At 48.0% G+C, this 13,068-nt stretch overlaps 1 protein-coding gene across 1 annotated transcript in view; it reads right to left on the reverse strand.

Moving 5' to 3' along the window:
* The window catches only part of FOXK2 (forkhead box K2), an 82,839-nt gene extending 69,777 nt beyond the window's left edge, over positions 1-13,062 (reverse strand). Inside the window, exon 1 of the mRNA XM_032178865.1 lies at positions 12,781-13,062. Coding sequence (XP_032034756.1) covers positions 12,781-13,058 — 278 coding nt within the window. The 5' untranslated portion in view covers positions 13,059-13,062. The remainder of the gene's footprint in view (positions 1-12,780) is intronic.
* Between the last annotated feature and the right edge of the window lie 6 nt (positions 13,063-13,068).

Raw genomic sequence — 13,068 nt, forward strand, 5'->3', positions numbered from 1 at the left:
GCAGGAGAACTGCTTGAACCTGGGAGGCAGAGGTTGCGGAGAGCCGAGATCACGCCATTGCACTGCAGCGTGGGAGACAAGAGCGAAACTCCTTCTCAGATAAAGTATAGCCTAAATGTTGAGTGTTTATGAAGTTGACAGTGGGGTACAGTCACGTCCTAGGCCTTCACATTCACTCACCATTTACTCACTGACTCACCCAGTCCTGCAAGCTCTGCTGACACTAAGTGCCCTAGAGAGCTGTGCCTTTATCTTTTGTACCTTATTTTTACTGTGCCTTTTCTATGCTTTAATGTTTAGATACACAAACACCATGTTACGGCATTCAGTACAGTCACATGTTGCTTAAGTTTGTGCAGCATGTGGCTGTAGGAGCAACAGGATATACACACAGCCTGGGTGTGTAGCAGGCTGTGTCATCTAGGTTTGTACAAGTACGCTCTATGATGTTCGCACAACAATGAAATCACCTAACAATGCATTTCTCAGAATGATTTCCACCGTTAACTGATGCATGACTGTACAAGGCCAAAAAAGTCACTTTGGGGAGTCTACCATCAACAAAAACAAAAAAAAAGTGGGAGCAACTGTGGAATCACAAGTGAATTTAATCTGACTTACATTTATAACTGTTTCACATGGTTTCCTATGGTACAGTATTCACCCAATCCAAACTCAGAAGCCTACATCCAACCAATTCAGCAATAAACATTTGAGTCCTATCAAATACTCAGAATTCCTGGAGGAGGTCACCCAGGGGTCAAAGGCTACAACTCCAGGAAGTGTACGACGTAAAGATGAACCAGCCCAGCCCACAGAACACTTACATGCAGTTCACTCAAGTGTACAGGATTTGAGTTGTTTAATTACGTGTGGACAAGTCCAGGGGGAATCTTGGCAAAGTGGGAACAGGTCTCAAGGAGGACCCAGAACAGAGAGTTTATATTTAAACCACATCTTCCACCCAGCTCAAATGGCTATAAAAATGATGTTCATTATCCTAACATCCTCCAACAGCTCAGAAATGGCAAAAACACTGAATTTTTAAAACATTCTCTATACACTCAAAATGCTATTGTATTCTGAAAAATACAAGACCAAAAAAGCCACTTTGAAAACACAACAGTAGACCAGGTGCAGTGGCTCACGCCTGTGATCCCAACACTTTGGGAGGCCAAGACAGGGGAATCACTTGCAGTCAGGAGTTTGAGACCAGCCTGGCCCACATGGTGAAACCCCGTTTCTACTAAAAATACAAAAATTAGCAGGGCTTGGTGGTGGGCGCCTGTAATCTCAGCTACTTGGGAGACTGAGGCAGAAGAACTGCTTGAACCCAGGAGGAGGAGGTTGCAGTGAGCTCAGATGGCGCTACTGCACTCCAGCCTGGGTGACAGAGCGAGACTCTGTCTCAAAAAAAAAACAAACAAAAAAACACAACGGTAGTTTTAAATTTCCTTATTTCGGGTTTTCTCTTTTTTTTGAGATGGAGTTTCGCTCCTGTTGCCCAGGCTGGAGTGCAACAGTGCCATCTCAACTCACCGCAACCTCTGCCTCCTGGGTTCAAGTGATTCTCCTGCCTTAGCCTCCCGAGTAGCTGGGATTGCAGGCACGCGCCACTACACCCAGCTAATTTTGTATTTTTAGTAGACACGAGGTTTCTCCATGTTGGTCAGGCTGGTCTCAAACTCCCGACCTCAGGAGATTCGCCTGCCTCGGCCACCCGAAGTGCTGCGAAGACAGGCGTGACCCAACGTGCCCGGCCTATTTCAGGTTTTCTATATTCCATCTGTTCAAATAAAAGTCAAAAGATGAGTTTTCTTACTGCCAATTATTAATGACTAAACACCATTAAAAACAGCACCTTGAGAGCCGTCTTTCCCAGAGTGGCTGTGCTAACACTGACGTCACATCATCAGTTCATTTTCCAGTGGAACCAGGAACACAAAAAACTGGAACAACTCAGCTACAGCTCATTGTCTTTTTTTTTTTTTTTTGAGATGGAGTCTCACTCTGTCGCCCAGGCTGGAGTGCAGTGGCGCGCTCTCGGCTCACTGCAAGCTCCGCCTCCCGGGTTCACGCCATTCTCCTGCCTCAGCCTCCCGAGTAGCTGGGACTACAGGCGCCCGCCAACACGCCCGGCTAATTTTTTTTTTTGTATTTTTAGTAGAGACGGGGTTTCACCGTGTTAGCCAAGATGGTCTCGATCTCCTGACCTCGTGATCCGCCCACCTCAGCCTCCCAAAGTGCTGGGATTACAGGCTTGAGCCACTGCGCCGGGCCAGCTCATTGTCTTTTTTCCCCACTAAAGATAAACGTTCTCAGAATATCTGTATCAATGTAACTAAGGTATTCCTAGTTCTCAGAATATCTGTATTAGCCTAATTAAGTCAACAAATACGACTAAGAGAAGACATTACAAACGTAACAATGTTAGGCTACTACCGCCTTGAGGGACCTAGTTGGATCTTCTTACAACCAGGGACAGCAAGACAGAACTGCATTCCGAGAGTGGCCTTTCAAAGCTGCAAAGGGAGGAGTTATCTAGTGACTCTGCAATGAGTCGCAACCCCCAGGCTCTGTTTTAGAAAAGGCACTTTCAGGTGGGGCGCCATGGCTCACACCTGTAATCCCAGCACTTTGGGAGGCCGAGGCTAGCAGATCACCTGAGGTCAGGAGTTCGGTCAAATGTTTATCTCTGGCCAACATGGTGAAACCCTGTCTACTAAAAATACAAAAATTGGCTGGCGTGGTGGCACGTGCCTGTAATTCTAGCTACTCAGGAGGCTGAGGCAGGAGAATCGCCTGAACCCGGGAGGTGGACACTGCAGTGAGCCGAGATCGCACCACTGCACTTCGGCCTGGGCAACAGAGCAAGACCCTGTCTCAAAAAAAAAAAAAAAAAAAAAAAGCGCTTTCAAGTATAATTTGAACAGATGCTTTGGTAGCATAAAGGTTTTAAGCAGGAATCATCTGTAAAAAAAATTATCGAAACTTACCACCAATAGGACCAAGAGTCATAATCAACTTTTATTATATTATCAACTGCTAGGTTGCTATGCAACAGGCGGCTCTCCCCTCCTCTGTCCTGTGCATTGTAAGATTTTTTAGCAGCATCCCTGGCCTCTGTCCACTAGATGCCAGTAGCACCAGTCCTCCCAGTCTATGCCAACCAAATGAGTCTCCAGACACTGTCATACGTCCCAGGGAGGGGAAGGAGGCAGACTCACCCTGGTGTCGTACTCCAATGCCCTTCACAGGACAAAGAACACAAGCATTCCATCTCAAATGACAAACTGCAGCAAAAACCAAATACTGTCTAGAAATCTATGGAATTCTCAGCAGAGCACCTTCTCTGTTCCTGACAAATCAGCAGAGACGTTTGAAGGCCAACGTGTAATCTAAGCTGACCGGCACGAGGAAAGCAGCACCGCAGGGGCTGTGGCTCTGCCACGAGGTACTTCCCGGTCTCCCTGCCACCACTTCCTAGGTGCAGCTGTAACACCTTGTTCCACGCTCAAGGCCCGCTTCACATTGTAGAGATGGTAATGTGTGCCTTAAACATGCCCTCCTGTACTGCATTTTAGCAGCAAATTCAAAAATTCCTCATGAAAAAGTGTGGAGGTTGATTTACTATGACTGTCATTATTTCAGATATTATAAATTGCTCCAAAAACCAAACATGAAAGAAAACAAGAGCACCACAAAAATGTTAAACAGATAAGAATACTACCCAAATGCCAACTGCTTTCATTAAAAGCTTCCTTAATTTAGAAACCCTCTTTTCTTCATTTTCCAAAAAAACCTTTCTCTTCAACAAAGCAAGAATAGTTACATTTTCACAATGGAAAAATCTGCTGTTACTATAACAGCCTCATCTCCTGGAATATTTCCACCAATCATGCCTGGAGCTGTGCTGTACTTCTGCAACCGCAGGTCTAAATGGGACCGGCCAGTAAACGGGGATCCACGCCTGACTACGATCACTTCACTATTAATAAATGATCAGCACCTGAAAACACGTATAGGCCAGGTGGGACGGCTCGCGCCTGTAATCCCAGCACTTTGGCAGACTGAGGTGGGGGGACCGCTTGAGGACAGGAATTTGCGACCGGCCTGGGCAACACAGCGAGACCCCAGGTCCAAAAAAAATAAATTAGCCCTGAATGGCCATGCAGGCCTGTACTCTCAGCTACACGGGAGACTGAGGTGGGAGGATCACTTGAGTCCAGGAGTTCAAGGCTGCAGTGAGCTATGATGGCGCCACTGTACTCCAGCCTGGGTGACAGAGTGAGACTCTAAATAATAAAATAAAAAGAACACAGAGTTTTGCCACTGGAAGAAGTACTAAACACTAGGTGAGGCAGAAGTAAGTTGGTTACTGGGTTTTTAACTTAAAGTAACAATTATGCTAAAATAGCTGCACTGTGTTCTGTGTCTACAAATCAGTGATAACAATGTATCTCAATTTGCCAAATGAATATTTTGGGTTTTGAGACAGAGTCTTGCTATGTCACCCAGGCTGGAGTACAGTGGCACCATCTCGGCTCACCACAACCTTCACCCTGTGGGTTCAAGTGATTATCCTGCCTCAGCCTCCTGAGTTGCTGGGATTACAGGCACCCACCACCATGCCCAGTTAATTTTTGTATTTTTAGTAGGGTCGGAGTTTCACCATATTGGCCAGGCTGATCTCGAACTCCTGACCTCAGGTGATCCGCCTGTCTTGGCTTCCCAAAGTGCTGGGATTACAGGCAAGAGCCACCGGGTCCAGCCAAAATTTCTTTAAAAGCTATCTCTACTAAAAATACAAAAATTAGCCGGCTTGGTGGTGCACGCCTGTAATCCCAGCTCCTCGGGAGGCTGAGGCAGGAGAATCGCTTGAACCCAGGAGGCAGAGCTTAAATACACAGTAGTTATTAAAGGAAACTGATTTGTACACTGAACACTTTTCAAAGTGCAAAGTGGCATTTGCCCTCTGCTACGAACCTCCCTTTATTTATGCCAACACATGCCAACTCCTGTGTCCCAGGCTCAGCTCCACTTACAAGCTTGTCAGGAGTTTCAGGTCGCAAAACCAAGGCATTTCAGCCATCCTTGCAGCCCTTCAATACGGAAACACACCAGACTTTCCTAGTAGCTCCGTTCTGACCCGCTCTGCTCAGCTCTTCAAACAAGACAATCTTGTTTTCTTTTCCACTGGGAGCTGTCCTCCTTCACACATCGTCTGCTGTCTACTCGGCCAAAGAGCTGACCATGCCTCAACTGCGTTTCTTTCTTTTTTTTTTTTTTTGAGACGGAGTCTCGCTCTGTCACCCAGGCTGGAGTGCAGTGGTGCGATCTCAGCTCACTGCAAGCTCCACCTCCTGGGTTCACGCCATTCTCCTGCCTCAGCCTCCCGAGTAGCTGGGACTACAGGTGCCCGCCACCACGCCCGGCTAATTTTTTGTATTTTTAGTAGAGATGAGGTTCCACCGTGTTAACCAGGATAGTCTCAATCTCCTGACCTCATGATCCGCCCGCCTCGGCCTCCCAAAGTGCTGGGATCACAGGTGTGAGCCACCGCGCCCGGCCTCAACTCCCAATTCTTGGTGGTTCCTTCAGCCACTTCACCTTAGTGATGAGGTTTCCGCTCTTCCTAACCCTAATCTCCTCTGCTCTCCTTACAAGGCCCCCACTTTACATGCACTCCTTCTACCTCCACTCCCTCCTTACTCTCCAGCCCTGTGTCCAGCCTCCTTCCTTATCCTGGAGACGACAGCTCTCTCAAAGGCTGCCCAAGACTTCCTGATTGCCAAGCCATGTCCCTCGGCCATCTCCTTCCCAGGACCCCTCCTTCTTACTTATTCTTTCTGGTACTGGGATTCTCCGGGAAGCTCAGTACTGCCCATCCACATTCTGAGTAGGACAGAATCACTGTGAGTTCCCTCAATTCATTTATTGGAGTCTCCACCTGGAAAGCTCCAGAAGCCACTGACTGTCGGCTCACCTCTCTCCAGTCTTCACCTTGGAAGATAGTGTCTCTGATTTAATGAGCAAGTCTTCAAATGTGACATTACCAAACACAATCTGCCACATAAGAAAGTGTGGGCCGGGCGCGGTGGCTCACGCCTGTCATCTCAGCACTTTGGGGAGGCCGAAGTGGGCGGATCACGAGGTCAAGAGATCGAGACCCAATCAGGTGAAACCCTATCTCTACTAAAAATACAAAAAAAAAAAAAAATTAGCCGGGCACAGTGGCGGGCGCCTATGGTCCCAGCTACTCGGGAGGCTGAGGCAGGAGAATGTGCGTGAATCCAGGAGGCGGAGCTTGCAGTGAGCTTAGATTGCACCACTGCACTCCAGCCTGGGTGAAGGAGCAAGACTCCATCTGGAAAGAAAGAAAGAAAGAAAGAAACAAAGAAAGAGAGAGAGAGAGAGAGAGAAAGAAAGAAAGAAAGAAAGAAAGAAAGAAAGAAAGAAAGAAAGAGAGAGAGAGAGAGAGAGAAAGAAAGAAAGAAAGAAAGAAAGAAAGAAAGAAAGAAAGAGAGTGGGATTCATGCTACATAAGAAAGAAAGTATGGAAATCATGCCACATAAGAAAATATGGAATTCATGCCACATAAGAAAGTAAGTGTGGAATTCATGCCAGATATGAAAGAAAGTGTGGGATTCATGACACATAAGAAAGAAAGTGTGGAATTACCACTAGGTAGAACTGATAAGAGTTCATTTGGCATAGCACAGGGGTCACTTTTCTAAAAAAACAGAGTTTTAGTTTAGCACATTAAATAGTTGTAGGCAATAGTAAATTCAACCTGTTCTATTTATATTTGACTATTAGATATTCTGGGATCTTACTGATCAGAATGTGTCAAATTCATTTGACATTTTCAAAGTATAAACAACTGTTAAAGAGTTGCCTATTTTTATTCATAAATTATACTTAGTTTGTTACCATGGCAACAAAAATAGCACCAACAAACCCAAACTGTCCTGTCCAATTGATCTTCCTAAAAAGCACTTTACTAATCACAGGCTCCAGACCAGGCCCTTGGACAAATAAGAACCTTGTCCTCGACCAGGCGCAGTAGCTCACGCCTGTAATCTCAGCACTTTGGGAGGCCGAGGCGGGCAGATGACCCGAGGTCAGGAGTTCTGACCAGCCTGGCCAACATGGGGAAACCCCGTTTCTACTAAAAACACAAAAAAATTAGCCAGGCATAGTGGCACGTACCTGTAGTCCCAGCTACTTGGGAGGCTGAGACAAAAGAATTGCTTGAACCCAGGAGGCGGAGGCTGCAGTGAGCTGAGATTGCGCCACTGCACTCCTGCCTGGGCAACAAAGCGAGATTCCGTCTCAAAAAATAGATAAATAAATAAAATACAAATACAAAAATCAGCTGGGCGTGGTGGCGAGCATCTGTAATCCCAGCTACTCGGGAGGCTGAGCCAGGATAATCACTTGAACCCGGGAGGCGGAAGTTGCAGTGAGCCAAGATTGTGCCACTGCACCCCAGCCTGGGCGACAGAGCAAGACCGATTTAAAAAAAAAAAAAACACCTTGTCCTCAAATAGGGCATTTCAGTCTATCACTGGCAAAGTAAAAACACTCCCCACCAGACCCAGGCAGACCTCACGCTCCAGCTGCTCCAAAATCTGCCCCAAAGTCTCTTCCAGCCTGAATTGCAGGTTCGCCAGAGCCAGGCTACAGGGCCAGCCACACGTGGGAGGCAACCTCCACTGGCTCACCTCCAAGAGCCCTGCCAGGTGGGGCCCAGACACCCCCGTGGAGCCTACCCTCCAGGCTCCCAGGAACACCTGTGCCTCCAGTCAGTCAGAGGCTCTGAGAGAGGAGAACGCTGCCTTTCTTTACACACAGCCCTGCATCCTGCGTATCCAAAAATCAAGGACTTGAAGAAGCCATTTGTTTTCCAGAAAACCACACACCTTGAGAATCTTGTACACACTGAGCCCCCACCCAACCACACTGGGCTCGAGGCTCCCCAGCCACTGTGGAAACAGTACTTGGATCCACATCTTAGTCCAATGATTAAAATACAGCAGACAAGGGCAGGATCATAGTCCTCATCTTTCTCTCTTCCCCCACATTAATACATTATTTAGTATTTCAATGAAATGAGCCAAATTTTAAACCTACACTACTTACGTACTCTTGCAAATTTTCTGATAATTTTTAATATAAATTCAAAACAAATTCATTTTGAAGTTGGAATTGGAATAAAATCATTGTGGTTCAAATAAGAGACCAACGACGGGTTGTTACATTATTTTCTAACTCCACAGTGATGTTGAATTTAGTAGACAAATCTGAAATAAGCATTAATAATATTTCAGCCTTAGGACGGGCGCAGTGGCTCACGCCTGTAATCCCAACACTTTGGGAAGCGGAGGTGGGATGTTTCACCTGAGCCCAGGAGTTTGAGACCAGCCTGGCCAACATGGTGAAACCCTGTTGCTACAAAAAACACAAAGCCAGGCGTGGTGGTGGGCTCCTGTAATTCCAGCTACTCGGGAGGCTGAGGCAGGAGAATGGCTTGAATCCAAGAGGCCAAGGTTGCAGTGAGCCAAGATCACGCCACTGTACTCCAGCCTGGGCGACAGAGTGAGACTCGTAATAATATTTTGGCCTTTACATAATTACTCTAAGTTACGTGTGCTTTTAAGCTTATACATTTACTTTGATTTTTAAACTTAAAAATAACTTGTATCATCAACCTGAACATTGAGCTTAAATTCAGAAAAAAGGATTTTAGGGCCAGGTGTGGTGGCTCACACCTGTAATCCCAGCACTTTGGGAGGTGGAGGCGAGCAGATGACCTGAGGTCAGGAGTTCAAGACCAGCCTGACCAACATGGATTAACCCTGTCTACTAAAAATACAAAATTAACTGGGTGTGGTGGTGTGGTGCACACCTGTAATCCCAGGTACTCAGGAGGCTGAAGCAGGAGAATCGCTTGAGCCCGGAGGCAGAGGTTGCAGTGAGCCGAGATCATACCATTGCACTCCAGCCTGGGCAACAAGAGCAAAAAACTCTGTCTAAAAAAAAAAAAAAAAGATTTTAAACAATTTATCTGCATTTCACTGGTACCAATTCTTTATGATTTATTCCATTAACCTGTGTTACTGCCCTACACCAAAAATTTGGAAATGATACCTTACAAAAAAAGAAGTGCTGAAATATCCTCTAGGTTAATAATTTAATTTACACTGTACAAATGCTAAACTCCCTTCTGTGAAAAAAGCCACTCATCCCCTTGTGTACTCAGTACCAGTAGAGATTCCCAGGCCCATGAGAAGTCCAGGATACATGTTCGCCTCGGTGGCCACAAGACTCTTCCCTGAGCACAAGTGGGAGGCCCAGCCTCCATCTCACTGCCCTTCTTACTCATCTCTACTGCAAGACTCATTCCTACTGTTCAAAAGATCTGCATTCGGCCGGGCGCAGTGGCTCACAGCTGTAATCCCAGCACTTTGGGAGGCCGAGGCGGGTGGATCATGAGGTCAGGAGATCAAGACCATCCTGGCCAACATGGTAAAACCCCATTTCTACTAAAAACACAAAAATTAACTGGGTGTAGTGGCGTGTGCCTGTAATCCCAGCTACTCGGGAGGCTGAGGCACAAGAATTGCTTGAACCAGGGAGGCGGCGGCTGCAGCAAGCCAAGATCGCGCCATTGTACTCCAGCCTGGCGACAGAGCGAGACTCGGTCTCAAAAAAATAAGGTCTGAATTCCGGCCCTCACTGAAAGGTCAACTTATCTCCATGTTTATCATGTTAGCATGTGCAGAATTCAGTTCAATACAAATGGTTCCGCCTGAATGGTGAGGAGAATTTTCTTTAAAAACTCAAAATCGGGCCAGACGCGATGGCTCATGCCTGTAATCCCAGCACTTTGGGAGGCTGAGGCGGGCAGATCATGAGGTCAGGAGATCCAGACCATCCTGGCTAGCATGGCGAAACCCCATCTCTACTAAAAATACAAAAAAAATTAGCTGGGCGTAGTGGCGGGCGCCTGTAGTCCCAGCTACTCCGGAGGCTGAGGCAGGAGAATGGTGTGAACCCGGGAAGCATAGCTTGCAGTGAGCCGAGATTCTGCCACTGCACTCCAGCCTGCGGGACAGAGCAAGACTCCGTCTCAGAAAAAAAAAAAAAAAATTCCAAAAAACTCAAAATCTTGGCCAGGTGTGTGGGAGGAGTGGTGAGATCATAGCTCACCCCTGTAATCCTAGCCTGGAATGCAGTGGTGCAATCATAGCTCACAGCAACTTCAAACTCCTGAGCGCTGGGGCAGGAGGATCGCTTGTGCCCAGGAGTCTGAGGCTGCAGCAAGCTGTCATCATACCACTACATTCCAGGCAACAGAGACTTTGAAATGAATTTGTTTTGAATTTATATTAAAAATTATCAGAAAATTTGCAAGAGTACGTAAGTAGTGTAGGTTTAAAATTTGGCTCATTTCATTGAAATACTAAATAATGTATTAATGTGGGGGAAGAGAGAAAGATGAGGACTATGATCCTGCCCTTGTCTGCTGTATTTTAATAATTGGACTAAGATGTGGATCCAAGTACTGTTTCCACAGTGGCTGGGGAGCCTCGAGCCCAGTGTGGTTGGGTGGGGGCTCAGTGTGTACAAGATTCTCAAAAGCAAAAACAAACAAACAAAAACTCAAGATCCCCACAGGAGACGCATAACTTCCTTTGTTGTGACACAGTATTTTGTAAAAAAAAAGTCAGATTAAAGGGTAGCCATTAGGACCCTCCCATTAATTTCATACCGTCTACAGTATAAAACACACATAAACAGCATTTTCATTTGAAAATTTTTTTTTTTTTTTTTTTTTTTTGAGACGGAGTCTTCCTCTGTCCCCCAGGCTGGAGAGCAGTGGCGCGATCTCGGCTGGCTGCAAGCTCCACCTCCAGGGTTCACATTCTCCTGCCTCAGCCTCCCGAGTAGCTGTACTACAGGCGCCCGCCACCACGCCCGGCTAATTTTTTTGTGTATTTTAAGTAGAAACGGGGTTTCACCGTGTTAGCCAGAACGGTCTCGACCCCTGACCTCGTGATCCGCCCGTCTCGGCCTTTTCCCAAAGTGCTGGGATTGCAGGCGTTGAGCCACTGCGCACGGCCTGAAAATAACATTCTTTAAAATGCTACTACCGGCCGGGCGCGGTGGCTCACGCCTGTAATCCCAGCACTTTGGGAGGCCGAGGCGGGCGGATCACAAGGTCAGGAGATCGAGACCATCCTGGCTAACACGGTGAAACCCCGTCTCTACTAAAAATACAAAAAATTAGCCGGGCGAGGTGGCAGGCGCCTGTAGTCCCAGCTACAAGGGAGGTTGAGGCAGGAGAATGGCGTGAACCCCGGGGGGCGGAGCCTGCAGTGAGCCGAGATCGCGCCATTGCACTCCAGCCTGGGTGAAAGAGCGAGACTCCGTCTCAAAAAAAAAAAAAAAAAAAAAGCTACTACCAAAGTTTAAGGAATATATCTGGTGCACCTTTCCATGCTAAGAAACAGAACAGCGCATGCGCACACGCAAGTTAAGAAGAAAAGCAACAGCTCTTACCAGCATCTCCAACAACTGAAAGCGTTAAAAATTTCAATTTGTAGGCCGGGCACGGTGGCTCACGCTTGTAATCCCAGCACTTTGGGAGGCCGAGGCGGGTGGATCACGAGGTCAGGAGTTCAATACCAGCCTGGCCAAGATGGTGAAACCCCGTCTCTATTAAAAATACAAAAAATTAGCCAGGCGCGGTGGCAGGCGCCTGTAATCCCAGCTACTGGGGAGGCTGAGGCAGGAGAACCGCTTGAACTCAGAGGGCAGAGATTGCAGTGAGCCAAGATCGCGCCACTGCACTCCAGCCTGGGCGACAGAGTGAGACTCCGTCTCAAAAAACAAAAAACAAAAAATTCCAGTTTGTGTGGACAAAGGCTGTACTTGCAATGATCTAGAAGCGAGCCCCTGAGGAATAATTAGCATTTCCTAGACAGCAAGTTTGTGTTTCAAGCAGAGTAAATGATAACTTCATAAAACCACAGGACCAAGCTAAATTGTTTTGTAGCAGGATAGACAGTTTCCTATGAGGCTGACTTAACACTCTACATGACCTTATAATAATTCCTAATCAACTGTCTTTTTGTAGAACTTATGTGAAAAGTATCTAGTTTTCCCTAAATTTTAAGGTTCAGAGCACAGATTGAAAATCCATCATGCTTGAAGAGTTTTCCAATTTGGGCTACTGAAAACACGGCAGGGAAAAAGGAGTCCTTCCTGCTTAAAACACTGCACTCTTGAAATAGCTCACTACTGAAAACGAGTAAACAACACAACAACAAAAAAAAACAACAGACAACCCTTCATCGGTTAAGAGACACAGATCTTAGTTCGGGGCAGTTCCTCCCACCGCACACCGTTTTAACATTTCTGTTCAGCGCGACCTCGCTGCAGGTTAGGAACAGCACATGTGAACTCCCTGCACGCACAGAACCCAGAAACCTTGACCCGCGCGCGCAACCGCCCGCAGCCCCGGCTCCAGGAAGGGGGAAAGACGGGGGAGCTGCACCTGCCAGGAGGGGGACCGGGAGGACAGGGGTCGGGGCCAGGGGCTGTCGAGGGTTGGGATCCAGCCGGGGCCTGGGTCCCGCTGGTGGTCCCGGCCGTGGGACGGAGTCGGGCCCCCGCTCGTGGGTGGTCCCGGGCCTGGGCGCGCGTCCCGTCCCGTCCTGCCAGGCGCTGCAGGCCGCAGACCCCGCCCGCCCCGCCCCGAGGCCACTCACACGCGCGGCAGCTGCAGCGGCGGCGCCCCGCGCCTCTGGAACACGCCGTCCACGAATACGCCGTTCTTGCCCAGGCAGCGCAGGTAGAAGTCGCCGCCGGCGTCGGGCCTGGGCTGCGCGGGCGGCAGCTCCGGAGCGGCCCCGCCATGGCCGCCGCCGCCGCCCGGGGGCGTGAAGATCTCGAGGTGGCGCCGGGAGATGAAGCTCGAGTGGCCCATGCTCACGTCCACCGAACCCTGCGACGAGTTGCGGCCGATGGTCACCGAGCGCTTCTTCATCAGATACTCG

This window comes from Hylobates moloch, unplaced genomic scaffold (genome assembly GCF_009828535.3).
Source record: "Hylobates moloch isolate HMO894 unplaced genomic scaffold, HMol_V3 SCAFFOLD_15, whole genome shotgun sequence".
Taxonomy (NCBI): domain Eukaryota; kingdom Metazoa; phylum Chordata; class Mammalia; order Primates; family Hylobatidae; genus Hylobates; species Hylobates moloch.